Source organism: Neofelis nebulosa, chromosome 3 (genome assembly GCF_028018385.1).
Source record: "Neofelis nebulosa isolate mNeoNeb1 chromosome 3, mNeoNeb1.pri, whole genome shotgun sequence".
Lineage (NCBI taxonomy): Eukaryota > Metazoa > Chordata > Mammalia > Carnivora > Felidae > Neofelis > Neofelis nebulosa.
Genome location: NC_080784.1, coordinates 204,204,839 through 204,232,157, shown reverse-complemented (window position 1 = coordinate 204,232,157; position 27,319 = coordinate 204,204,839). Strand labels below are relative to the sequence as shown.

Here is a 27,319-nt window from a genome sequence, read left to right as displayed (position 1 = left end):
GGGTCGACAGGAGCGTACCGCGACACGGGCACGTGCGGTGGTTATGTGAGTTAATACACGTAAAGTGGTTGGCACCGCGTCGGGCCTGTGGCACGTGGCCAGGGGCCACGTCACCGTTGGAACTTTCGGTACTCTCGCAGATGCCGTAATCATTCGTGAGCTTCCCGTGTGCCACTCTGAAATAATTAAAAAAAAAAAATTAATGTTCATTCATTTTTTTGAGAGAGAGAGAGACAGAGCGTGTGCAGGGGAGGGGCAGAGAGAGGGAGACACAGAATCCGAAGTGGGCTCCAGGCTCCGAGCTGTCAGCACAGAGCCCCATGCGGGGCTCGAACTCACCGCGAGATCGTGACCTGAGCTGAAGTCGGACGCTTAACCGACTGAGCCACCCAGGCGTCCCCTGTTGTGCAATAATTGATGGGTAACATCCAGTTACTCCCAGAAGGCCATGCGCCTCCCAAACAGCGGAACGCGACAGCCTTGTATCAGCGGATACCTTCAGAAGCGTTGCAGGCTCTTGCCGAGCTCGAGCATGTCAGTGACGGGCTGTGGATGATCACGTGCTCCTGGCGAGGATCTGTCCCGTTCCTTGTCACGCGGGCAGTCCTCGGCCGTCCCTCGGCTGCCTCCGCCTCCCCCTTCCCTGCTGACGAACAGGCGACCGTGGCTGTGCTGTGTCACTCACCCATGCTGTCCTCTGTGCAGCGTTCTGTAGTTTCTGTCGTTACGACTCCTGGAGTCCCTGGAAACAGTTGGCCGTTTTGGGCCGTAAGTGGGATAATGAACTTGAACGTGCAGCAGTGCAGATGACAAGAAACTCCTGTGTCCGTGTCCTGTGTATAAACGCCAGGCCGCAATGGGCGAGACCCGACTCAGCGGGGCAGATGTCACGGGCCCTGTCCAGGTTTAATAGCAATTGCAAGTTATTTCTCCGTGGCCTCGCCCGACTGTTTCTGTAGGGAGGTCTCTCTACGGCCTGGGACACCGAGTCGGGGGAAAACGATCAGTGTGGCACAGGTGACCACAAGCCCGGCGGCGGCTACAGAACCTCGTGCGCCCTCTCTGGCCCCGTTCCCAGCAGCGTGTGAGCCTGGGAGGCCCCCGCTTTTCCCTCTGGCTCCTCCCGGCCCAGCCTGGCCTGTGGAGAACATTCTCCGTCGGAGGATGGAGACCCAGACGGGAGGGTCTGGAAAGCGTACCTTGTAAAACAGGCAGAGGAACGAAGTCCCGTGATCGGCGGGAGAGACAACAAAAAAAAGCTGAGCGTCGTCTTCTGATACCTGACGTTTCTTGTGTAAAAAAATGCCACGGGGTGGGCAGCTCCCCTGAGGGGCCCGTGTCTGTCAGCGACCCTCGCGAGGCCCGCGGTCAGCAGGGGAGAGGGAGACGCGGGCGACGCCGGGCATTTCTCGAGCGCCACGCCGTGGGCGTCGGGGGCCTGGCCGCGTGGCTCCGTGTGTCCCCTTAAAGGCAGAGCGGCCAGGCTGGGAGGTGGAGACCCGGCTGGGGGAGGAGCGGGGCCTCGGCAGCCTCGGAGCGCGGTGTCTCGGTCGGGCCAGGGGATGGTGGCAGTACCGTCCCGCGAGCGCAGGAAGTGATGAAGCGCGTGGCTCCGTTGCAGTGAACCGCCTGGGCGACCTGAGGAACGAGAACGACCCCAACTGCACGTACGAAGGGGACAACAACGTCCTCCTGCAGCAGACCAGCGGCTACTTGCTCGGCCTGCTGGAGCTCCGCCTCCAGGGTAAGGCCCCGCCCCCGCTGGTGCAGCTGGGCCGTCCGGGCCCCGCCGGGCCAGCTCGTCCACCCGTGTCTGCAGGAAGGACGTGTGTCCTCAGGCAGTGACTCACCACCTTCTGGCGGCGGGGGGGGGGGTCAGCGAGGGGGGGCGGCGTCCGTCACTCCGGGTCCTGGGTGTGCTTGTAGGTGGCGCTCACCTTGAGAGCCCTCTGGGGACCGTGGACTTTCTGGAAGCCTATCCCGACATCCTCAACCAGAGGTTCTCGTGCCCCAGCGTCGCCGGCTGCTTGGAATTGTCAGGTGAGCACGCTCTCTCCCTATGTCCCTCCCCTCGTGATCCTGGGGGGCACACTGTACTGCAGTGGGGGGCTTTGGTAGGGCCTGCAGGCGGCTGGTCGGTTCCTACGTTCACCCAGCACCTCCCCGGCCCGACTCCTGAGTCGGGTGCTGCCTCCCCCTCTGAGGGCGAAGACGGAGAGGCTCTGGGTTCCTGCCTCGCTGGGCAGTTGGGCTCCTGCCCACCGGCCGCCCCTGTGACTGAGCCGTTTTCACAGGAAGCTGGGGCCCTTTTGCTCAGGGCCTTTGCACGTGCCAGCCACACTGGCATCACCTCCGCGGCCCCCGCTCTGCAGTGTGCTCACCCCCCTCGGCCTCTGCACAGGCTCAGCGGCCGTGACCATTGGTCCCCGTGCTCGTCTTGTGTGGCCGTGACAGCCTGGCGGTGGGGGCAGAGCCAGCCGCGACCGGGTTCCTGCTCTCACGCGGCATTATGGTCCAATAGGGACAGGCTTGTGCAAAGGAGCAGGGGCTCTGCATGGCAGGGGCCCACACACTGGGCTTGGCTGCCCAGGACAGCCCGTCTGAGATCTCAGTGACACGGACGGGGTGGCCACGGGGCGGGGGCGGGGATGTGCCCAGCGGAGCGTGCGCGTTGATCCAGGGCTGGGGGAAACACGGGACTCTGGAGAAGAGAGCGGCTGACTGACAGGTCTGTGTGTGCGCTGTGACGATTCACTCTGAGACGTCCCTCTGGAGCGAAGGCTGCTCTGTCCACCGTGGGAACAGAGCAACATGAGAGAAGATGGGTGTCCCGGACGGGGCGGTGGCGTGTGAGGTGGAGCGGCTCTGGTCGCGTCCCCCGCTCCGTCCGGTCCCCTCCACGTCCCCACGCTCCCCCGGCGCCCAGGCCCAGGAAGGTCCAGCAGTGCGTCCGTGGTATCCGTGCCGAGCGCGGGTCAGGCCCGGCCTGTTGCGCTCCGAGGCCCAGCACCAGCCCCCAGAAGCCCCCGGAGGAGACTCCCACAGGAACAGGGCTGGAACTCGTGCCCGGGCCTGCGCCTCCCGCGGGGCCCCGCTCAGCTTTTTGTCAAGTCCCGTGTCAGACACGCGGCACTCGAAGCCACAGCAGAAACGTCACTGGTCTCACCGTCGTCCGACCCGTGAGCACCGAACGCACCTGCTTCATTCCTCCCCGAAACGCTGGTTTCCGCGCCCTCGCGGACTGCCTCTGTGGGCTGGCGGCGAGGCGGACCTCGGAGCACGCGTCCTTGCGGCTGGAAAGGAGCCGCTCTTCCGCTGAGCCTCCCGGGACCTGGAAGTGCAGCCCACCCGCCAGGAGAGCGAGAGGGCGCCCGGCCGCCTGGGTCTGCTCCGGCCCTGCCCGCCTCGGCCCGCTGGCCACGCCCGGGGCGATAGCAGCATCCGCCTCTCCAGGCTCTTCTCTTTTTTTAAACGTTTATTTATTTTTGAGATGGAGAGCAAGCGGGGAGGGGCAGAGAGAGAGGGAGAGAGAGAATCCGAAGCGGGCTCTGCACTGTCAGCGCACAGAGCCTGGCTCGGGGCTCAAACCCAGGAACCGTAAGGCCATGACCTGAGCCAGAATCAAGAGCCGGCCACGTAGCCAACTCTTAACCCAGCAGCCGCAGGGGGAAAGGCAACTTCTTCCAGAAGCACCGGCGTCCCCGGGTGGGCAGGGACAGGCTCTCGTGGGGACGCTGGGCACCGTGCTCCTACCATGCTTGTGTTCGGGACCCGTCGGCCACTACGGTAAACGCAGCCACGCGTGGCTCTGGCCTCCCCAGACTCACCGCGAGATGCCCTTTGTTCCCCCGACCGCTGTCAGCAGAGCGCCTGCGGCGTGGGAGGAGGGCAGCTGCGTCAGGAGACCCCAGAGTCAGCGTCCCCTGGGGTCTGGGGGCCGCTGGGTCCTCTGGGTACAGGACCTGCCACCTGCTCGCCCGCCCACCCGCCAGGGACCGAGAGCCCGAGACATCGCAGCAGCCGCGGGTGCTGGAACCGGCCGCACACTGTCCGCTTGGCCCCGCGGGGCACGCACTGCTCACGTCTCCCTAGAGGAGGCTGGGCCGGGTGGTCCCGGCCGGCCCAGCCCACGTCAGCAGCTGGGGCAAGAGTAGGACCCAGGCCAGCTGGCTTCCCAGCTGGCTCTCCTCCATCGTCACCCAGGAAGCTTCTGCCCTAACCACTTGATTTCTCAACGGTCGCCACGTTCTGTCACGGCTTTCCGGACAGTAGCTGACCTACAGGTCTCTGTCTGCCCTTGTACACACGGTGGGACATGCTTGAAGATTGGTTTCAGATGGTGGCAGAGCTCCCCAGCCCCGCGTTGCTACGGAACGCGCCGGAAAATAACCTAATGCCTCTCGCGACGTCAACGCCACCAGAATTTTTCCCCAGAAACCGTCACCCGTCGTGAAACCAGACGGAACACCAGCGGTCTGCCAGCCGCGTGACGTCCCCAGGACTCCGCACGGGTCCCCCCCCCCCGCTGCCCCTCGCGGACACCGAAAGCCGAGGCAGCACCTGCGAACCCGCGGCAGAACACGTGCCCGGACAGAGTCGTGTTTTCCCTGTGACTGCCCTGGCCTGCGTTTTCAGGAGGAAACAATGCAGCTGAAGTTCCTTTGGCGACAGTGCCCGACCCCGAATGCCGACGCTCCTCTCCGCGCACGGAGGAGGCAACGTGCAGCGTGTGGCCGGCCCCTTGTCCCTGGGGCGTGTGGCCATCGCATCCCACACGTGGGCCCTGGCTCGCGTGGGCTGCGTCCTTGCTGAAGAGTACGTGAAATCTTCCTGACCCTCGAGCTCTGTAGGACCGGGACACGAGACCCTTCAGTGCAGAGAGCAGCCTGCCGGGAAGGCGCAGAGGGTTTCCTTCAGCGGCGGGCGGGGGGTCACGGCTCTGCCCTTCCGCATCTCCCCGCTCCCTCTGACCCGCAGGCCAGCGTGTGTGCCGAGGACGGGTTTCGCAAATGTCCCGGCGCCTTTGAGGACCTGTGCTGCCACCTGACACGAGGCCCGGTTCTTTCCTTTCCTTGGCTGATCTGCAGTCCAACCTGCGCTTCTCACAGCCGTGTGCGCACCAGGCAGAGGCTCGCCTCCTACCACCCGTTCAGTGGGTTCCGGGCCGCAGTCACGGGGCTCAGGCTCTGGAGTCCACGAGACCTACGGCTGGGCTCTTGGCCTCTCCGAGCCTCAGTTTCCCCTGCAGTACACAGTCGTCCCCACGCTGCTCTGGGTGGGGCCTGGCCCACGGTGCGCTCTCACTGGGGGCCACCGCTCCAAGCCCTCCCTCGGGAGGGACGGAGCAGGGAGAACTCAGCTGTCTCCCCGGCGGCCGGCTCTGCGGGGGGTCTTGCGGGTTTAGAGGAGGTCGTGTGGGAGCACCGGGTGCGGGGGCACGGACGGAGAGCAGGCCACACCCAGACCCTGCCACGCCAGCCCTGGGGCTGGTGCCAGTCAGCCGAGCCTTGCTTTCTGGGCCCACCGAGGTTGGGGCCCCACCCTGGAAGGGGGGATCGGCCAGGAAACAGGGGTCTGGCAGAGGCAGTGTCGGGGGAGGCAGAGAGGTGGTTGGAAGGTGGCTGGCCGGCCTAGAGGGGCTTGCTGGACGGAGGGCTGGGTGAGAACAAAGCCCCCGGGGGGAGGGGAGGGCTGATGACACGGGGGGTTCTGGTGTCACCCGTGGAGCCAAGTGCCCGGCGGGTATGTCCAGATGCCCCGGGACCAGGAGGTGGGGCAGGGCTGTGCTCGCTGCTGAGGCTGGGGGTGGGAGGTCCTTCCTGCCTCTCCCAGCCTCCAGGGCCCCCGGCACTCCTGGGCTCATGGTCGCATCACTCCGTGTCTCCTCCATGCCCATGGCCCCCCCATATGTGTATCTCCCCTCTGAGAGGACACTTGTTGGATTTAGGGCCCATACTCTCCAGGGGAGTCTCTAGAATCCTTAGCTGCTTACGGCTGCCTTTTCCCAAGAAAGACACTTGCAGGCTTCACGTCAGGACGTGAGCGTGTCTTTTGGGGGCCCCCACGGAGCCACCACACCTGGCCGGACTCTGGCACGGGCTCCAGGAGGCCCCAGAGGAACCGGGGCCACCGTGTGCGCTCGGCGTGTGAGCTTTGTCTCGGCCCCGTGAGTGAGTTTATTTGTTCTTTCACGGACCTCTCAGTTGTGCTGAGACAGTCGAGTGTCCGCGGCAGGGCCCCAGCGAGTGCCGCCTGTCTTCCCCGGGAGTGGGCTGTGTGACGCAGGAGGAATCCCCGGGACCCTCCGCCCAGGCTTTGGGGCCGGACCCAGTGTCGCCAGGTCCCCGTGGTCCCTTCTGGGGGCCCCGCGCCGAGGGCAAGCGCTGAGCACAAGGGCTCCCAGGCCAGGGGGCGCCCTGCGGCCTTCCCTCTTCCGGCCCCTCCCAGCACGTGCCTGTCTGTCTACACTCTGTGGTGGCACCTCCTTTCTTGCCTAGAGCTCCTTGGGAGGAAGGCGCGTAGGCTGAGGCCCCGGGTGGGCCAGCGAGAAGCCCCCGCTCAGCTGCCCGCTAGTCCCAGGGAGACCAAGGGCCGTGCTGGCCAGTGAACAGACACCCCTTCCTCCCGCCACTCGCCCGCCATCTGCCGCGAAGCCGTCCTCTCGTCCGTGCAGGTCCGTAGTGACACTGAGGCGACGCGCCCCGTCTCGTCACCCAGAACTTGCCGCCATCCCAAAGTGGCTTTGTGGCCCCATGGCCTCAGCCGGAGCCAGAACGTGCCCTCCCCGGTGCCTGTCCCAGCCTGGGGCCGTGCCCTCCCGGTGCCTCCGTGTCCGTGAACCGGGCCCGCCTCGCACTCTCGCCACGAAGATCACTGTGCACCGTGCAGCCTCCGCCCCTCCCGCCCGCGTAAGTGCTCTGCACACGTGGGTGCTCTATCGTTACTTTCCCTTCTGTGTCCTTGTCTTGAAGTCCCGCTGGCGGCATACAAGTGGCTGGTCTGTTACCTGCTCCGAGAGAGTGTGCAAAAGGTAAACCAAGAGAAGAGATCAGGAAGCAGTGATTTTGAAGCAAGAAACAACAGTCAGGTATGCTTGTTCTTGAAACTGCTTTTTGAATTTGCTTTGAATTTCTGTGCTGCCCTGTCCCCGTAAGCTGAATGTCCTGCTGGTGGCCGGCCAGGCCCTCCTGCCCCTGTGCCCTCAGGTGCACGACCTGTCTGCACCCTAGTTTGCTGCAGGGACCTTGCTGGATTGTGGGTGTCATGTTTAAAGTGCTCAGTGTCCTCGGGGCACACCTGGGTGGCTCAGTCGGTTGAGCGTCCCACTTCAGCTCAGGTCATGATGTTGTGGTTTGTGGGTTCGAGCCCCGCGTCGGGCTCTGTGCTGCAGCTCGGAGCCTGGAGCCTGCTTCGGATTCTGTGTCCGCCTCTCTCTCTGCTCCTTCCCCACTCATGCTCTGTCTGTCTCTCTCAAATATAAACATTCAAAAAAAAAATTAAAAAAAAACCAAAGTGCTCAGTGTCCAGAGCTGTCACTGTTGGAGCTGGGATGCTGGGCTCTGGGGCCAGGCACCAGCCCTGGTCCCTCCCAGCCGACCAGCGACAGCTTGGTGACTCACGTGAGGTCCCCCCGGCCCTGCACTTGGTTGCTCTCAGGTCATTACTGCCCTTCTCAAGGAGCCTTGGGTCCCAGGGTGGCTTTGGTTCTCGTGTTCGGTCAGGGCCAGCTCCTGGGTTCCGGAATCCACGGTATGGAGGCAGCCTGCTCTGAAACGCCCCCTGGCGTCAGGAGCTGGCCTGTCATGACCCAGGGTATTGTTGGGGAGGCCATGGATGAAGGAAACAAGAAGTCTCTAGAACTGATGGCGTCCCCTCTCCTTGGTCTCGCTCCGTGAGGCTCTGCGTCGAGAACTCGGCGTCCTCCTCCGCGCATCTGCAGATGCCCCCGCCCCCTCCCGTTACACGGGGACGGCAGCTTCCGCGCTCGGGTGGACGGGGCCAGAAGCAAAGCAGGTGGTGTCTCCCGGGACCTGCCGTGCACACCTGCCCAGGTGTGGAGCTCAGGGAACAGGACGGCGTCTTGACTGGAAAGGCCTGGAAGAGTAGACCCAGGTCGGCCCCAGGGCCTCAAGGAAGCGAATTCAGCAGGTGGCTGCAGTTAGCAAACTGTAGCTCGTGTCACAACGACCAAAACTGGGGGGGCAGGGAAACGATCCTTGTGGAATGGCTGGGGCCACGGCAGGCTTAGCCTTTTGGACAGCGACGGCAGCACGGTAGCTTGTCCCACGTCCCTCCGTTCTCTGCGTGTGAGGCCGTCACTGTTGACATGGAACAGGTCCTCCATTTCTGGAGGGGAGGAGGGGACAAAAGGCACCTCCGTCCGGATGCCAGAGAGCTGCCCGGGGGTGGCTGTGGGTCTCCGTGCTGTCCCTCCGCCCCTGTGCCGGCCGGCCTGTGCCCGACACCCTGACGGCGGGCCCCGAGCAGGGGCGCAGCCATTTTCGAAATAATTCACCCTTAGACCTTCATCGAAGGACCTTGTAGCAGCATTTCAGTGAGCGGCATGGCTGAAAAGCACGGAGAGGCCACAGCTGGCCCAGCCTGGGTTCTGGGTCCAGCAGAGGTGGGGTGCCTGGGGAGAGCTGCTGAGCTGACCGGCACTCAGAAGCTGGGGTGTAGCACGGGGAGCAGCCGTGAGGCCTGGAAGGGAGGTAATGACCCAAGAGCAGTCTGCATTTTCCGCACCTGGTCTGGATCACGGAGCATTTTAAGAGCGAGCACTGGGTCGTTTCCGACAGCCGAGAGCTCTCACGGCCGGGGCTGGACGTTCATGTGTCCCAGAGAAGACGCCGTCTCTTCCCGTATCATGACTGGACCAGCAGGACGGCGTGAGAAGAACGTGTGAGAGAACGCTGATGCAGCCTCGGCGTGGGACCAGCCTTCTTAAGACAGGAAACCCAGAAGCTGTAGAAAAAAAAACTGTCAGATCAGACTATGTAAACTTTCACTATTTCTATAAACAGAAATCAAGAGACAGACCACAGACTGGGGAAGCACGTACAGCATGACCCACAGACAGCGTCCCCGTTAGGGAAAGGGCTCCCGGGCGGGAAACCAGCCGCTGGCCCGAGGCGGCAGGCACGACAGTTGCTTAACCTGAACCAGGGCCACACGGGTCGAAGGACAGTGACCGGCGGGTCACGGAGGGAGTGAACCTGCTGTGTCCTTGGGGGCAGACACTGGCTGCTGTCGTGTCGTCCCAGCACGAGCTGGCCGGGACTCGGCGGGGGAGGCCGCCAGAGACCGCTGCCGTTCTGCTAACCCGCCACCCGCCCGCACACAGTAGGCTCTCGAATAGTTGCGTTTATTGCCTCTTTGGGCCGAGTAATCCCCTCCCGGGCTCAAAGTGAGAAAATGTGAACAGGTGGGCGGCAGAGACCCCCTCCCGGAGCCCCCCGTCCAGAGCCGTCTGCCTCGCAAACGCAGATGAGCTTTCCTCCCCCGGCCACACACGGGCTCCTCGCATATTCTCGTCTCGTGCCGGCCTCTCTGACGCGTAAGGAAATCGAGGCCAAGAGAAATGCCCCGGCTCAGCTGTGCTGACATCCACACCGGGACAGTTAGGAGTTAGTTTTTTGCCGGAAGTATCCGTCGCTTGTTAATGTGCAGATATCCTCAGTGATCAGAGCACAGCAGAAATGAATACCTGGACCCCGATTGGTTTAAATGTCGTGGGGGTGGGGGCTCGTGGGAGAGGGGAGCCCGGCACGGGCGACACTGTGGGGAGGGGACAGGGCTGGGGGCAGGGGCCACCCCTCCTGACTCTGCACGTGTGACCGGCCCTGCCTCTGAGTGCCCGCTCTCTGCAAACGGGGTCCCAGGTCCATTGCTGCGTAGCGACAGGTGACCCTCGGCCACATCGCGTCCGAGGTGTGCCTCATCAGACTCCCAAAGGGGACGGTTAAACAGCACGGCGCTGGAGGGTCAGAAGACCGCTTGGGAGCTGAACAGCAGAGCTGTGGCCCCACCGCGTGTCCCCGGCTAGTGGAGGTTGGGGGGAGCACGGGCTCCATCCGGACCCGTCCAGGGGCAAGGGGCCCCCCACAGTGTGGACACGTGGGCAGACAGTTCTCGGTGGGACGGGGGCCTGTCCTGTGCTCTGTGTGGTGCTCAACGGCGCCCCCACCTCTACCCACGAAGATGTCAACACCACCCCTGAGTTTTGAGAACCGGAGATGTGTCTGAGGTGGCAGACGTCCCTGGGGGCAGACTTAAGCGAGCAGAGAGCCCCTGACGTCGAGTGCAGCGGTCCTCGGGGGGTCTGGGGCCGCAGCCAACGGAAGCAGACCTGCCCTCTGGCCCACCGAGTCTCAGAGGCCACAGGCCTCTCCCGCTGGGCCGCGCCTCCCTCACACAGGCGTCCTGCCTCCCCGGCCGTCTGGACCTAGCACGTGCGGCCCTCACTTCGTGGGCTCCACAGCCGTCATTGCGCAGATTCTCAGGTGACGCGCGGGGTGGCCGACGCCCAGCCAGCGGAGCCGTCCCCGCGTAGACGCGGCCCCTGAGGCTGCCGTGCGAAGGCGCCACCTGCTCGTTATAACAGGTCAGGTGATGCCAGTGCAGTTTTTCTGATTTAAAAAAATCCGGTCAGATGATCGAGTGGAGATGGAGAAAGGAAAGCTGACGAGCAAAGCTAACAATGACCAGCAGGTACTTCGGATGCCGGGTGAAAAAGGAGACACCGGGCCCAGAGGTCTGCAGTGACCTCCTGCTTTCACAGACCCAGCCAGTGTCAGCACCGCGCCCGCAGATGAGACCCGGCCGGGGGCGGCCCCACGCCTTGGCCACCCGTCAGCCGTCCCTGAACTTCCAGACAGATGTGTGAGTGGGATGGAGAAACGGCTTCCTCAGCAGCCCAGGAGAGGGGGCACAGCGTCACCCCGAGGGGCTGGCCCGGGTCACCCGGCGACTTCTCCGTGGCTCCGGGCACGGAAGGGGACCCGTGGCGTGCCCTCGTGCCTCCTGGGGGCGCAGTTGTGGCTGTGTGCTCCAGACGGGGCTGCTGACGCCGGCTTTCCCGAGGCCTCGGAGAGCGTAAACGCCAGCTTCGAGCTGGGCATTCTGGCGGGCCGGCCTGTCCGCAGCGCTCCCGCGGGGGCGTTTCTCACACCGTAACCCCTCCGTGCACCGCCTCACCCGCTGTCGTCGTCCCCGCGTCCGGACATGTGCCGGAGCTCAGACATTCGTCTGTGTTCCCGAGGGTTTCTTCCACCAGAAACCGCTGTGACGGGAGCCCCGGCCGCCCGCTCACGGGGGTCGGCGGCCCCGGGCCGTGCTCTGTTTCAAGGTGTACCGCTGCCGTTCCCTGGCCCTGGCGTTCCTGGAGCTCACGGTGGTGCGGAGGTTCCACGAGTACGTGCACCAGCCCAGCGTGCCGCCCCCGCTGCGGGCCGTGCTCCAGCGGCTCAGTGCTCTCTACGCCCTGTGGTCCCTGAACCAGCACACGGCCCTGCTCTACCGAGGTGAGGCCCTGCGGCCGCCCCTGAGCCCGCCTCCCCGCCCTGGCCCGCCCCGGAGTGCAGCCTGTTCTGTCCGGGAGGCTTTGCCTCCTCGTCCTGAGCGGTCCTCACAGGCTGCGTGAGCCTGGGGGCAGATGAGGAGCTCCAGCCCCTTGGTAAGAAAAGTAGCATCAGGACGATGTTGCTGACGTAGTTTCGCTTTCACTCAGGGTCCCTTTGAAGTCCACTTCCAGTTCAGAGAATATTCCAGAAGGCCCACATTAGCCAGACAGGGAGTTGGTTACCCACCCCTCGAGTCCCATAGGTCCTACATAGACACGAGCCCAGGCTGCTGGGAGGCACCCTCAGGAACGCCCAGCCTGTGGACCCAGGAGGGCAGCCTGGAGGAGGTGGCGGGTGGGCTGATTCCCGGGAGATTGGTGAACATGGGGCAAGCCTGAGCTTCTCAACCCGTTTTCATTATTGTCCTTCCAAGGAGAGACTTTAGACCTTTTTCCCCAATCTCCCTCCGGACACGTTAATGCTGCAGACAGCCTGCCTGTGTGTCTGTAAGTGTCCTGTGCGTGCATCCGGCCTGGTGAGGAGTCAGCCTGTGTGCCCTACTCCCCTTGCCAAGAACCAGGTTCCCCCTCGGGGCTGGTGTTGCCCCCGAAGGCCACGAGAGCTCACGCGAGGCTAGCAGAGGGGAGGGCGGTTCAAACAGGGTGCGGCAGGTGCGGGGCAGGAGACCGCGTGCTTTACGACACAACTCCCAGTGACGGGCAGTTTCCATCACAAAAGGCAAAGAAAAGATTCTGCAGCAAATGTGCTCTCAAATGCACAGGCTGCGTGCTTGGGCCCACTAGACGCCACCGCAAGCCGGCCACGGTGGCGGCCGCGGCCTCCAGGCGCATGCGCAGTGATGGGACAGGGACGTGGGAGCCCTGGCCCCGGCCAGCGTGTTCCTGGAAAAGGGCTGCAGCCGGGCCTGGGGGGCAGGGAGCCCTCCTGCAGCGGGGGCGGGGCGGGGCGCCCGGAGGGGCCCGCGTGGCCGCAGGGCACCAGTGCCCAGTGTGACCCGCCCTCTGCTTACAGGTGGCTACTTTTCTGGTGAGCAGGCGGGTAAAATGATCGAGAACACCATCCTGGACCTGTGCGCACAGGTGAGTCGCGATCACCCTCCTGTGATTCACCCGCGTTCCAGGTAACCGCTGCCTGGTGACACACACACAGAGGCGTGCGTGCGACTTTGGGCCAGAACGGGAAAATATGCTCGTGTCAGAAATGTTAGGCAAAGCGTGATTTTTAGGGAGCGTCTTAGAATCCGGACTCTGTAATACACTGTTTTACAGCTACCTGGGTAATTCTTTTTTCGAGCCTTCCAAGGTACTCGGTGGCCAGCTTAAATTCATTTTGTGGCTTATTTAGTTATTTATTTAGGTACTTAGTGCACAGGAGCGAGTGGGGAAGGGGCAGGGAGAGGGAGAGAGAGGATCCCAAGCAGGTTCCGTGCTGTCAGCACACCGCGGAGCCCGACCTGGGGCTCGATCCCGCGAACCATGAGATCATGACCTGAACTGTAATCAGGAGTCGGACGCCTAACCGAGCCGCCCAGGTGCCTCGTTATTTTTTTGTGTATCGTACTCTTTGACCTTTGTCATCCGGAAAGGTCAGGTGGGTCCAGCCCCCGCTTTGTGTTCGTGTGGCAGCATATCCAGTGGGAACGCCTACGGGGGTGGATGTGTCCTGGGGCCGTGCTGTCCCTGTGACCACCACAGCCCCGTGGGCGGCTGGCAGGTGAAAGTGTGCCCAGCGTGGCTGAGGGTGTCTGTCCTTACTTTGAACCGGCTTGCAGTTAAAGGGCCACACGTGCTGGTGCTGCCCTGTCGGGCCCCCGCAGGTAGCTGTGTCCTCTGTCTTCCTGACGTTGGGCAGTTAAGTCAAGGCCCTGCCAGCATTTTATCAGACGTCTCAATGGCCGGTGACGGGCCACCTCATTTGTCCCCTCTCCGTGCTCGGGGTCCCTCTCCCCGGACCCCTCGTGAGTGTGCTCCCTCTGCCTCCTGGTTTCTGGATCAGCGTCTGTGGCTGCACCGTCCCGGCGTGTGGCCACGTTTACTGTTCCTCGAGCAAAACCAGCGACCACAGGGATTTCCTGTGTGGGCTCCGCGGGGGCCAGCTGCCGTTCCCAAAGAGTGCGGCGGGTGTTCCTCTGCTCTCAAACAGCTGAGCCCCCCGAGACCCCCGTCCGGTGGCCGTGAGCCCCGCAGGCAGGTGGTCACGTGCACGGTGTGCGGCCGACGCCTCGTCTCCGTCCACCGCCTGGCAGGGCCAGGTCCCCATTCTCGCTCGGGGAGGCCCGGGTCGGGCAGGCGGAGGGGCGCCAGCCCGGTCCGGTGGGTCACGTGGGCATCGTGGGCGGGTGTGCGGCCTCGGCCGAGGTGCGCGGTGAGACGGAGACCCCACGCACGGCCCCCGAGCCGGACCGTTTCCTTGTCTGGACGAGGGGCCTCGCCCCGCTGACGGCTCCAGGCTTGTTCATGCGAGGCCCGAGGGGCAGAGGGCACGCAGCCGCGGGGCAGACGGGCGGGGGCGCTAAAGAGCAGCCCCTGAGCCCCGCGGGTGTTCTCCTTTCCTCTGCTTCGCGGACTCCGTTGTCCCGCGCTGGCCGCCTGCTTGCCTCCATCGCTGAGGCTGCCCCCCTCCAGGGCTCCGGTCAGTGCGGCCGGGACACTTCACGGTTACTTTCGGAAAAAAACGCTTCTGCGTTTCAAGAAAGTCCTTGGGAGGCTCCTCACGTAAGTTCCACGTGTCCCAGTGAAAGGCGACCCGCACGAGGGGAGAGCCATAAAAGCACTGTGCAGCAGCCGCCTTCGTGGGACAGCCTTCCCGGGCCCCCGTAAACGCCTTCCCCGTCACATTTTTTCCGGACATACTTTCCTCTGCTGCGGCGGCAGCTGCCCAGATGGGTCAGGATTCAGACACAAGTCTCGGAGGACGGCTGCCAGTTAGCGAGCCTGCAGGGCGCTTTTACGAGGGGCCCCTACCTTACTGAAAAGCAGTTAACACGCTGGAAGTCCTGAGTGATTAGCAACGTGGTGAAAATATTCAGACGCGCCCCCGGGGGATCTGTGGTCCAGGCCAACGAAGAGATAATGCGTTACTGGCCGAGCTGCGCGCGCGCGCCTGCTGCGGTCAGCGTTGCTAGCGGGTCGTGGCAACAGGCGGCCCGGGCTCTGTTTCTTAGGGGTCGCCATGGAGATTTGCAGGGGTTGCCAGGCATACGGACTTTGTTTCCCAACAGCTGAAAGACGACGCCGTTGCCCTGGTGGACGTGATCGCCCCTCCCGACTTTATCCTGGACTCACCGATTGGCAGAGCCGACGGCGAGGTGAGCGCCGCTGTCCCCCTGCGGCCCGGCGGGAACGGCCGTGTGTCCGAGCGCGAGCGGGGGCTGCTCCGGGGGCTGGTGGGGGCTGTGGCAGAGCCCGAGATGCTGACGTGGGCCCGGAGCGCCCTGGCGCCTTCTGGGGACTTGTCACGCTCGGGCGGCGGTGGAGGGAGCGGCCGGGAGATGCCTGGGGTGACTTAGCCGTCCTGCCCCCCCGCCCCCCCAGCCCGCCTTCCTCTGAGATGGGGGGGGGGCGGCACCACCTTCGTCGGCCCGGGGCGCCAGGTCAGCACAGGCCCTCGCGCAGCCCTCGCGCTCACACCCCCGGGGGCCTGTTCCCGTGCTGGCTCCTGACCCCTTCTGGCCACCGGGCGCTCACCCCTCGTTCCTTCACTTCCCGGCAGCCCCCCCTCGGCTCCCCGATCTGTCCTGTCGCGCCATGCTGCAGGATGATTTCTTAAAGTGATCCCGTCGGGCTGCTCTTCTGTTGAGCCCTCATACCGGAAACTGCAGGCACACGGCCCTTCCCACACCCCCAGCCTGGTGGCCTGACCTCTGCCTGGTTCTCCGAGGTCATTTTATGCCGTGCTCCTCCGGCCCTCTGGACTCCAGCCTCACCATCCCTCTCTGTTGTGCTGTGTGAGCTTTCCCACCCCAGGGCCTTTGTACCTGCTGTTCCTGGAGCACTTCCATTCACTGGGTCCGAGCAGAATGCCCCCTCTCAGGTCTTCTCTGGCTCCAACCAAAGTGCCCCCCCCCACAGGCGTGTGACCACCCCCCCCAGGCGTGTGCCCCCACCTTGTCCTGCCGTGTGATCCTTGCGCTCGTTACTGAGCCAGCTCATAACCCTGTGTGCTGGCTGATGCTCACGGGTCTGTTCAGCACCTCCCAGCACCGCGCTACCAACAGGCGACCCCGTGTTTGCCCCTGTGTTACCGCGGGGGCGTTTCAGTGTGTTAAAGTCACTTACCTGAGGTCTCGCGACTGTGAGCAGCGGAACAGGACTGACTCCCGCCTGACCCCCGACCCCCAAGACCATGTGTTTTCTGTGGGGACACGTGCCGCTGACCCAGGCTCTGTTTCGATGGAAATCGGACAAAAGGGGACAGGACCCCTGCACGTGTGTTCAGGGGAACGCTGGAGTCGGTACTTTGCAAGATCACATCCGGGAAGGGCGCACGGCCCAGGCCACCCGTGGGGTTGGGATGGTGCACTGGGCCCCGGGGCGGGCAGGACAGAAGTCCCCCGTTGACTCAGGCCGGCAGGGGGACAGTGGCCCCCGCGGAGGCCTGCCGTCCTTGCGCTGCAGGGTTGGGCGTCTGGCCCCCTCCCACACGGTGCATGTCGCACGCCCATCGTGCCGGGGAGAAACCCACCCTCCGGAGAAGCCACGTGGCCTGCCCACAGCTGCCCCGCCAGGGGCAACGGAGCCAGGGTTTGGGGACACATCTACCGTTTGGAGGGGAGGCAGGAGGCCGAAATGGGTCCCCGGTGTGGCCAGGGCCCCCTCAGGCGCACGGAGGAGGACGTGCCGACAAGGCCACGAGAGAGGGCTGGCCCGGGCCCGTGGGGGGCGCGTGAGGAGGAGACACGGCAGGGGCGGTGGCGTCACGGAGCGCGGGGACGTGGCCGCCCCCGGGGCCCTGAGCACAGGGGGGCGTTGGCGCTCGCAGAAGGTGCCAGTGCGGCTGGCCCACTCGAGCCCGTGCCCGTGCGGCTGCCCTGCAGAGGCAGCCAGGCTGACGGGCAGGAGAGCGACCGGTGCCCGGGGGCACGTCCCGCGGTGTGGGGACCCCACGGTGGGAACCAGAGCCGGCCCGAGGCTCACCTGTCGGGTGGTTTCTGTGGCACACACCGTAGCCAGGTGCTGCCACGTGAGACGTTCGTCTTGAGTGAACGAACACAGCCGCCAGAGGTTATTAGAGACGATCGTTAAGCGAAGCCCGAAGCTCCAAGCGGCCACGGAGCCCGTGCACCAGGCGAGCCCGAGTGTGTGCGTCTGGGAGGGAGCAGAGCACGGTGTCGGAGGCAAATTGCAGGCGCTTCTCCAAAGTAAAATCTGTCGATCCCAGCCAGGCACAGCGTAGGCCCCTTCCTTGTCTCCGCGGGCTGGAGGTCAGCCTGGGGGCCGGGTTTGGGGTGGGCGGAGGACCAGCCACCAGCTCCCGCGACGCTCACGGCCTTTCGTCCGGGACGGCGGCCGCTCTCCTTGTCCCGCGGGGCTGCCCAGCGGGAGGCAGTTGAGTGCGGAGGTCCCGGAGGAGGCGGCAAGCCGGACAGAGGGGGACAGCGCGTGCCGGGCGCCCACCCCGCCGGCAGCCGCGTGGGGACAGGGCACGTCAGGGCCGAAGGCTAGCGCACGCTTGCAGAGTCCGGGCAGGAGGCGTGAGGAGCCGTCCTCGTAAACGCGTTCTACCCTTTGCTTTCGGTTAGAGAAAAAGATTTCCGTGCATTGGATCCCCTTAAAGTTTTCTAAAAGGTGACAGAACGTCCTGTGTTTTCAGCAAAAGCTAACGAGGGGGTTTGCGTCTGCCCCCTCGGCCGTTCTCAGGAACCTTGTGTATTGTTCACGCGTGTGCTCCTTGTTTGCAGCTCTATAAAAACCTCTGGACCGCCGTCCTTCAGGAGAGCCAAGTGCTGGAGCGGGCATCGTGGTGGGCGGAGTTTTCTGCCAGTAAGACCCACGTGGAAAGTCTGAAGTCGAGGCTGTAGGCACACCGGCACACTCAGCTGAGTCTGAGCGAGCTCATCCAGCTGATGAGGACATTGACCTCAAATGCTGGTTCCGGAAGATACTGGAAATGGCTGCCGCCTTCTGAACGCTCGTCTGCTGGTCCCGTGCCCGTCCCGTCTCCCGACCTCACCGGGAGGGCTCAGCCCCGGAGCGTGGGCCGGACGAGGCCGCCAGCCGCTCGTTATTAGAGGTTCTCTGGTCGGATGACCATTTGCTTTCTGATTTTTCTACCAAGCTCTGCTTCGCTGAACGCTTAATGATGCCAGCGTGATGCTTTTTGTTAACTAATGTGACTTTATCAGGTAATTAAATTGTATTTTAATCATACCCGGATGACGTAGTGTTAGATGTTTAAGGAGAAGAAAATCTATTTCATGACTTCCTTATGCGAACATAGAAGTTTCCATCAAGGAAGTGTTTCCAAAGAAAAAAGACGCGTGACATCGGTCTGGTCAGTTTCCAGTCCTGACCCGCCGGCCGCGTGCACGTTGCTGTCTAGCGGTCGGCTGCTCGGGTGGGTCTGTTGCACAGTCAGCCAGCGGCTCGGAGCTCCCCACGCCGCGCGTGAGTGCGAGCTCCTTCCGGCGGGGGCCAGGTCAGAGGTTGCCAGACACCCACCCGGTCACTTGTGTGTCCCAGCTCCAGATGACGGGCTTGGGGGCCCTTCTCCGTTTTGGGGGTCTGCCCCTTGGCCTGAGCACAGCAGGCGCATGTGACCCAGGCGCCCGCGGAGCACCAAGCGGACGAGGACGGAGTCTTATCTTCCCAAACAGCCCAGAGTGGCCCTGAGCTCTGTTTCCAGCTTCGGAAATCCCCTGGGTGGTGACCCTGACTTCTCAAGCCTCAGCCGCCATGCCTAGAAAAGCGGGACCCCCCCCCCCCCCACTCCCCGAGCCCCCAGGGCTGCCAAGAGCACATCAGTGGGTAACAGGGGCGACTTCCGATGAGCACTTACTGCGTGCAGGGACTTTGCTGTCCCCACCTCCTTGGACCCTCAGACGACGGTGTGAGGGGAGTCGTGTTACCGTGCCCGCTGACCCCCAAACGCCTAAATCACCGCCATGGGCCTAACAGCCAGGAAGTGGGGGGCTGGCCCGGGCACGAGGTCCCCTGCATGGCCGTCCCAACATCGTTGGCCCAGCACGGGGCTGGCATGTCATACAGACTGGAAATCCGGCCGTGCAGCCGACACGTGGCCCTTGGGCACTGGGAACCGTCAAAGAAAACAACTCCACTCTCAGAGATAACCCCTGGCCATGTGTTCATTTACTCTGGGGCCAAAGGGCAAAGGATTCGGTCCCTCGTGGTCCTGATTGGCCAGATTGGCCCCCGCCACTCCGAGGCACGAACGTTGACGGACTTGTGCCTACCGCTTGGGGCCTGGTGGGTGGTTCATCCCTGGGGCGCCCCATTCCCGAGGCCCCCTCTGTGTTTGTGCACTCGCCTGTGTGCGTGTGATTCCCCTAACAGAAACGGGGTCATCCTCTTGCCGCCCTCCCTTTCCTGCTTAAAGCCACACCTCGGGCATTCCCCTATCTAGCAGCACGAAGGTTCAAGTCCACAAGCCTCCTGAGGGACGCGGACGTTAGGGTTTCTGCTCCGAGCAGCTCCGTGCACGGGTCCGCCCCTGGAGGCCGGCTCGCTGGGACCAGCGCCTTGAGGGTGGGGTTTGTGATGCCACGGTGGAGTCACAGACGGTGGCACCAGGGTGGCCAAGCATAGGGTGAGAGCCAGGCGGGGCCAGATCGCCTGGGCGGATCCCCGTGTGTCCCTGGTGAAACCACACGCACCAAAGCCTGCCAGTTCTGCGGTTCATCGGCATTGAAATGGGCTGATGCAGAACCAGACACAGGCCTGGCCCGCACACGGCAGCTGGGGTGGGGGGTGTCTCTGTGTTACCACACTGCTCCCTCGCCCCTCCCTGCAGTGTCCTCCTGGTTCCAGTCTGAGAGGTAAGGAGCCCTGACAGCTCCTGGGCAGGTGCACCCTTCTCTGCCCCCCACTGAGGCTGCACGGGTCTTTTCATCCATTTAGGGACTATTTCTATGTGTTCTGTGATGACTGTCCCTTCTTGGTTTTTTTTGCCTAATGGAGCCTTTCGATTTTACGATATTTTGTTGATTTTAAACATACTTTTTACATATTAAGGACAATAAACCTGAACATATATGTATGGTCTATATGCCTCTTCTTTATTTATCATCTGCCTTTTAATTAATTTTTTTCTTTTTGCTTTAACATGATGTTTAAAATAAAATTTGAAATCTTATATACATAAAACTAAGAATCTTTTCTGCCCCGGCCTTTGAGGTCATGCTTGGAAAGTTCTCTCCCACACCAAGATTGTTGCTATTTCCATTTATTTTTCTCAGTGTGCATCACAGTATTTAACTGACCAGGAAGTCGCTTGGAGGTACGGTGTGAGGTAGGGATCCAGGATAGCTGGCCCCTTGCATGGACCAACCAGAACGGCCAGCTGCATCAAATGCCAGAATCATGGATGTTCCAGGGCCTATTTCTGCCGTTTTCTAGTTTATTGCCTTTTCTGACGTCAGCTCCTCCTGCTTCCGTTACTGTGGCTTTTGTACTTTTCAGTATCCTTTGGAGCAGGTAAAGCCGTGTTGCTCATCTTTTGAAAAACATTTCTTAAGTATGCACATTTTAATTTTGGTATCGTTTCGTCCTTGCGAGCTCTCCTTTCCCCAGATTAATGAACCATTCTTTGGAATTCGGGGGTTTTGTTTAACTTATAGATCACTATCAGGAGAATTTATATCTATATGGCGAGTAGTCTTCCCACCTAAGACCATTTTTTCAGGTTTTTAATAAAAGGCTGTCTTGTTTTGGTATGTTTACTTTGTAACTGGTCCCTTTCAAAAAACCTTAATTATAATAGTCTTTCACTGGTTCTCTTTGGTTTTCTCTGTATGTCATTGGCAAATACCGATGGTTTGGCCATTACCTTTCCAAAACTTTCACCGGGCATTTAACCTTCCTGGCTAGCACCTGCCGGAACAGTTTACTTACAGGTGATGGTGGCACCCTTTGTCTGGTCTCAGACGTTCAGGAAATGCCTTCAGCGGTTTGCGTTGGTGTGATGCTGGGGGGTGGCGAGGGGGGTGTATGGCAAAGGCAGAAGACCACGCGAGGGACCTTCTCTCTTTGCACACAGGTGTGTGCTCGTGGCCGGATGTCGGACTCCCCGAGGACAACGGCTGCAGAGTGAGGTCCTCTCTCAGACGAGGAGCCGGCCCCCTGCGGCTACGTGGGGCCAGTGGGTGGATACAAATGGAAACCACACCAGCATGAAGAAAAACCCGCCAAACCCCATCATCGTTTGTGAGAGCCCATTAACATCCTGGGATTGAGGTCTTCCTTGTGGCCACCACGGTGGCTGTTGGGCCCTCTGTTATCGTGGGACGTGTCATTGATGTTTGGTGACTGTCACTTTTTTTTTTTTTTTTAAATTTTTTTTCCAACGTTTTTTATTTATTTTTGGGACAGAGAGAGACAGAGCATGAACGGGGGAGGGGCAGAGAGAGAGGGAGACACAGAATCGGAAACAGGCTCCAGGCTCCGAGCCATCGGCCCAGAGCCTGATGCGGGGCTCGAACTCACGGACCGCGAGATCGTGACCTGGCTGAAGTCGGACGCTTAACCGACTGCGCCACCCAGGCGCCCCTGGTGACTGTCACTTTTGATGTGCTTCTGATAGCCTGGCCTAAGTCTAGTCACCTTTACCCTGGTCTTTTTTATCCCGCCGGGACCACCCCTTCCACAAAGTCAGCATGCACCCAGCACCCAGCCGCACCTGGCACCACGCAAGGGCAACGGGCGTGCGTCCCGTCCCCAAGCCTCCCTTCCGCGAGACTTGGCGCACGCAGCCGTTTGGACATTGCCCACGCTCCATGCGGACTGTGTCCCGCCAGACGGTGGGCCCTGTCAGAAGACACAGGCGGCCACACGGCTTCAGGCAACGGCCTCCAGGCACAGGAGCAGCTCAAGGCAGGCCACCCGGGCCGACAGACCCCGCGCAGGGAGCCCCGGCGTCAGACCGGCCCCCCGGTCACCTGCAGAACAGCCCTGCCGGGTGGCTCCTGACTGTGTGTGTGAGGTCCACTCTCCATGGGGGGCAGGAAGACATCCTCAGTCTCTGGATCGGGGACTCCTGGCCACGTGGTGCAGCCCCGCGAGCCCACGCAGCCCCTGCTTCGCGTTCACATTCTCCCTACGGCCACCGGCCGTCATCGAAACTTCTATGCGGGGACTCTTCTCGGCTGTGGGCACTGATCCTGAGTCCAGGAGGTCAGGGAGGCCCTGTGAGAACCCAGGGGTCCTGCCGGCTGCCAGGAAAACTCTCCTGCCCCGTTTCCCTTCAAGCGCAAGGACGGACCTCAGCTGGTTCCTGTCGCGCCAGGCTGCCCAGCGGCCCGGGGAGGTGGCCCAGCTCTGAGAGCCCCAGAGGCAGGCAGTCCTGGCCCCGTGAAATGGTATGTGAGCACAGTCACTCCCTTTACGTGCTCGTGCGTAGGGCTAGGTTCGCCAGTCTCTTGGGGAGGGGCCCACGTTGTGCCGAACTGTTTGCTTTGCAAGAGGAAACCTGAGTGGGCGCCTACAAAGGCCGGAGGCTTGGGGCGTGAAAACAGGACGCGAGAACAGTCCCTGGGTATGTGTCCCAAGTGCCCGAATCCAGTTCGCAAACAGTTCTGACATCTCTCGAGATCTTCCCCCTGAGCAAGGCTTGCAGAAACAAAGTCAGTTTTCGGGACTGTTTCCTCAGGTCATCGTCCTTAAACACCCTAGCCCGATGTTCCTTCTGGCAGCCCGGAGAGGCCGGTGGCAGCTTCTGGAGAGGACCAGCTTTGGAGGTGGGTCCAGGTTCAAGGCCTGTGTGGTCACTGGGTGTGAAGGCTTGGGCACACTGCTTCCCGTTCCTGAGGGTGTTTGCTCCTTTATAAGTCATAGTCCCGAGCACGTGGAAGGCCTACAGCTCACTGACCAGGACCCTTGTGACCGGGCACTGTGGCCAGTGGTGATGTGCAGAGTCTGAGGACCCCCACCTCTGTTATGGGCCTGGATTCTGGGGAGAACGCGGTAGTCAGTGACCCTGGGGACGGGAAGAGCCGTCCCATGGCCTTTACAAAGATGCCAAGATGGGAAATGACCCTGTGTGGTCCCACCAGCTGCCCACACGCGCCCAGGGGCCAGCTCTGCTCTTGGCCTCCAGCCCTCCCACGTCAAAAGAGGGTCTTTTCCAGGAACCAGGGTGGCCACAGCAGGAACTTCACGTGGCTCCAGGCTGGCCCTTTCCCCGTGGATCCTGGACCTGCAGAGAGGGCCACCCCTTGGGAGCGCCCTGGTTACGTGGTCTTTGTCTCCGTATGGGCACCCCCAACACCCGGTCATCAAGGGCCAGGGGTCTGGTGGGCAGTTTGCTCCATCCCTGGGTGCTGCTGGGCTGCCCACATGACTTTCCAGCCCCAGGATAGCCGCTGGGCCCCGCGCCTGAGCCTGGCGCCCTCGGTGTCCTTCCTCCGGGCTTCTGTGTGGATGCAGGTGTAGTACTGGGAAGGATCTTGCTTCCCACTTCATGTGACAGCTACTGTGGACCATTACTTTCCCTGCCCAGCCGTCCCCCTTTTCCCAAAAGGGATTACGTGACATTCCTCCTCCTCCGTGTCATAGCCCAGAATTCCCTGGAAAACACTGACTGGTTTGTGGTCAGTCTTCCCACCAGCCTGGAAGCTCATTAAAGTCAGGGATTGGATTGGATCTGAATCCTCCATTGCCTTCGGCGCCCAGCACAAGACCACTCATGGGAAGCGTTTGGCAAGCACTGAAGGGAGGCATGGATGGATGGATGGGTGGATAGATGGGTGAGTGGGTAGGTGAATGGGTGAGTGGATGGGTGGGTGGGTGGATGGATGGGTGGGCGAGTGGGTGAGCAGAAGGATCGATAGAAGGGTGGATGGATGGGTGAATGTTGGGTGGCTGGGTGGGTGGGTGGGTGGATGGATGGATGGGCGTGTGGATGGGGGATGGGTGGGTGGACAGATGAATCAATGAGTTAAATGAAAAAGATGAATGAGTAAATGAATGAATGAATGAATGAATGATTTGGGTGGGTCTAGATATTCCACAGGGAAGGAGGACCATTTTGGCCCCAAGTTCCTTAGCGATGGGCATATACAGCTATGGTCTCATCACTCTACCAAGTGGGGCGACTCACCCCTCCCCATAGGAGACACGGGCTTTCCTGTCACTAGCGTGGGTTTGTGCTGTTGCTTCGGCCCCCACGCTGACCCCTCCCCACCCCTGCCACCTTTCCAGGCCCAGTGCTGGCTGCAGCTCCTGGTTAGCCGCCCCTGGGTGGGGCTGCCTCCCTCTGGACCAGGGAGGGGGTTCTTGTTGAGCCCCTCACAGGGCCCCGCCCATGAGGTGCTGGGTGGAGGGAGGGGTGAGCAGAGGGGTGGACGCGTCCTTCACCCCCAGGACGGATGGAGTCCCATCTCCAGCAGGCATGCCCTGTGGACAGCCTCAAAACCGATGCTGGAGCCCTAGGACCAGACAGAGCTCAAAAGCCGGTGAAAAACCCGTTTTTCGTCTTGCAACGTCATTGCAGTTGAAATTCTTTAAAAATCATCCCAAGGAGAAAAGCGCAAGCCGCAGCTCTCCTCCAGTCCCACGGAGCGAACAAATGTTGTTTCCAGAGATGCTCGCTTGCCAGTCGCAGTAACTGAAGCCTTTGAGGCGGGCGGGTCTATTCCCGTGGAGAATATCACGTGGATGACAGGACGCGGGATGACGGTTTGTGAGCACGAACTCCAGAACTGCCCAAGGAGGCTGCGGTCGCACATGCTCAGCCCGTCACTCCGTGCAGGGTGCAGGCCCTCCGTGGGGACCCGTGCAGGAGGGGGCCGGCTGCCGGGCAGGGCGAGTGGAGGAGGGGAGCTCCGCAAGAAGGACTCTGAAGTCCCGGGTCTTGTGGCCACGGTGCTTCCGATCTCGGCTTTTACGCCCTCCTTCCCCGGAGTAACAGCCACCCGAGGTGTTATGGCCGAACCGTGTCCCCGCAAACCCATAGGCGAAGCCCTCACCCCCAGCATCTCAGAACGTGACCGTGTTTGGAGATGGGGACTTTACGGAGGTGATAATGAGGTCACGCGGCTGAGTCCTGATCCAGTGCAACAAGTGTCCTTGTAAGGAGAGTAGGACACAGACATGCAGAGGGCCGGCCATGTGAGGACACGGGGAGAGTGATGGCCGTCAACATGCCAGGCAGAGAGGCCTCTGGGGAACCAGCCTGGATCTCAGACTCCCAGCCTCCAGAAGCATGAGGAGAGAAGTTTGGATCTCCACCCATTTCCGAGAAGGAAACTGAGGCAGCGAGTGGCGTGGCAGCTGGCCCAGGGTCCCTCTGACAGTGGGGCGCATGCACGCGGGGTGTGTGGATTTCAATTTCTGGTTCTGCTGCCCGGAGGGAAATAAGGGGACACGTGTGTCCGGGGAATTCATGGGGCGGGTGGACACTGGGCCACACGGATGTTCACGGGGAGGCGGCGGGAGACGTGTGCGTGACGCTGGCTGGGGAATCAGTGTCCACTTGGGGCCCGCCACACAGCCAGTGTCAGAGCGAGGACGTGGGCCCTGAGGGTGGGCAGCGGCCCACAGCCGGGAGCTGGGCGCAAACCCAACCCCCCCTCCTCCACAGCACAGGCCCCAGAAGTTTACCGTCCACGTGTCACCTGATTCGAGAGGTGGGGGTAATCCCCATTCTCCAGATGAGGAGGCTGATACCGGGATGGCCTCAGTGACCAGCCTGCGACTCACTCACCTGCCGTCAGATGAGCCCCTGGGGGTGCGAGGAGCCGGGTTTACAGCCAGGCAGACCCAACCTCCCAGAGAGGGCAGGCGGGACAGGGCACTCAGGGACAGGAGGCCGCAGAACCCTCACCTCTGCGCCCCTCTTACTTCCTGTCTGCGGCCACGGTGGCGGTGACGGTGACGGTGATGATGACAGCATTGCGGACGGTGCCCGCCCCCATCCCAGGGTACCCCACCCCTGCCTGGCTGGCCTTCGGCGGGCCCAGACGGCCGAGACCTCGCTTCGCGCAGAAAGCTGTGACAGCAGCCCAGCCAGGGGGACACACGGTCCTTTGTGGGGACAGGAGGGAAGCAGGCATGGGCGTCCTGCCCAGCTGCTGGCATCAGACGGGCGTCTGGTCTGTGTTTGCTCCCTGTCTTCCCGCAGCCAGGCTGGAGAAGTGCCCCTTCCACCGGCTGCCGGGAGCGACCATGTCCTTTCCCTGGTGTGCTCCAGGACAAGGACCACAGTGGTTTCCACAGACCCCAGCCTCCGACCAGGTACCGCACTTCCCCAAGCCCCCCTGAAAACTCCGGGGGCATGGGGGGTGCCGTGGCCATCAACACCATGGGTGCCTGGGCCTTCCAGCCCCTCCCACCTCCACCAGCCCCTCCCACCTCCATCCGGTCCCTCCCCCAACTTCCATCCCCAGCCCCACCTCCACCCAGCCCCTCTAATCTCCTCCAGCCCCTCCCACCTCCATCCGGTCCCTCCCACCTCCACCCAACCCTCCCACTTCCACCAGCCCCTCCCACCTCCATCCGATCCCTCCCAACTCCACAAGCCCCTCCCAACTCCACCCAACCCCTCCCATCTCCTCCAGCCCCTCCCACCTCCACCCAGCCCCTCCCATCTCCACCAGTCCCTCCCACCTCCACCAGCTCCTCCCACCTCCACCAGCCCCTCCCACCTCCACCCAACCCCTCCCACCTCCATCCGGTCCCTCCCATCTCCACAAGCCCCTCCCACCTCCACCCAACCCCTCCCATCTCCTCCAGGCCCTCCCACCTCCACCCAGCTCCTCCTATCTCCTCCACCCAGCCCCTCCCATCTCCACCAGCCCCTCCCTCCTCCACCAGCCCCTCCCACCCCCATCCAGTCCCTCCCCCAACTTCCATCCCCCACCCCACCTCCACCCAGCCCCTCCTACCTCCACCAGCCCCTCCCACCTCCATCCAGTCCCTCCCATCTCCACCCAGCCCCTCCTACCTCCACGCCCCTGCCCCACTTCCATCCTCCTACCTGCCGCCATCCAGCCCATCCCACCTTCATCCCCCTCCCTTACTTCCATCCTCTCCCCCACCTCCACCCAGCCCCTCCCACCTCCACCCAGCCCCACCCCCGCCTCCACCCAGCCCTTCTCACATCTACCAGCCCCTCCCCCTCATCCACCAGCCCCTCCCCCGCCTCCACCCAGCCCCTCCCACATCCACCAGCCCCCCCCCCCCCCCCATCTCTCCCGCTCCCGCTGGACATCCACCCGCCCCTCCCACACTCACCCAGCACCCCCACACTCAGCAAGGATGACTATGTCTTCGCTCCTGCCAGATGTCCGGGTGTGTCCTTCCTGCCTCCCTGCTCCGTCCAGCTGCTCTAGGTTCTTACTGAGCGCGTCTGTCCCAGCTGCACACCTCCCCTCTGTTCGGAGCCCATCCTTCCGGCCCAGTCTCCCCAGGTGTGTCCAACACAAACCCCAGCCCAGCCCCAGCCCGGAGTTCTCGCGGGGGTCCCACTGCCCTCGGGCAGGAGCCTGGACTCCCAGCCTGCCTCCCGCTGCTGCCTGCAGCCCCTCCTCACACCGCTGGGCCTTGGCACGGCTGCTCCCTCGCCTG

General features: G+C 62.6%; 1 protein-coding gene across 3 annotated transcripts in view; it reads left to right on the top strand.

Moving 5' to 3' along the window:
- Nucleotides 1–17,950, top strand: part of ACOX3 (acyl-CoA oxidase 3, pristanoyl) — a 42,760-nt gene extending 24,810 nt beyond the window's left edge. Inside the window, exons 12-18 of one of the 3 annotated variants that reach the window (XM_058723199.1) lie at nt 1,622–1,744; nt 1,927–2,040; nt 6,972–7,087; nt 11,348–11,522; nt 12,594–12,661; nt 14,746–14,889; nt 17,482–17,950. In XM_058723199.1, the coding sequence (XP_058579182.1) occupies nt 1,622–1,744; nt 1,927–2,040; nt 6,972–7,087; nt 11,348–11,522; nt 12,594–12,661; nt 14,746–14,889; nt 17,482–17,601 (860 nt within the window). In that variant the 3' untranslated portion in view covers nt 17,602–17,950. The remainder of the gene's footprint in view (nt 1–1,621; nt 1,745–1,926; nt 2,041–6,971; nt 7,088–11,347; nt 11,523–12,593; nt 12,662–14,745; nt 14,890–17,481) is intronic. The other 2 variants (XM_058723200.1, XM_058723201.1) reach the window with 2 other exon arrangements.
- Nucleotides 17,951–27,319: the final 9,369 nt, after the last annotated feature.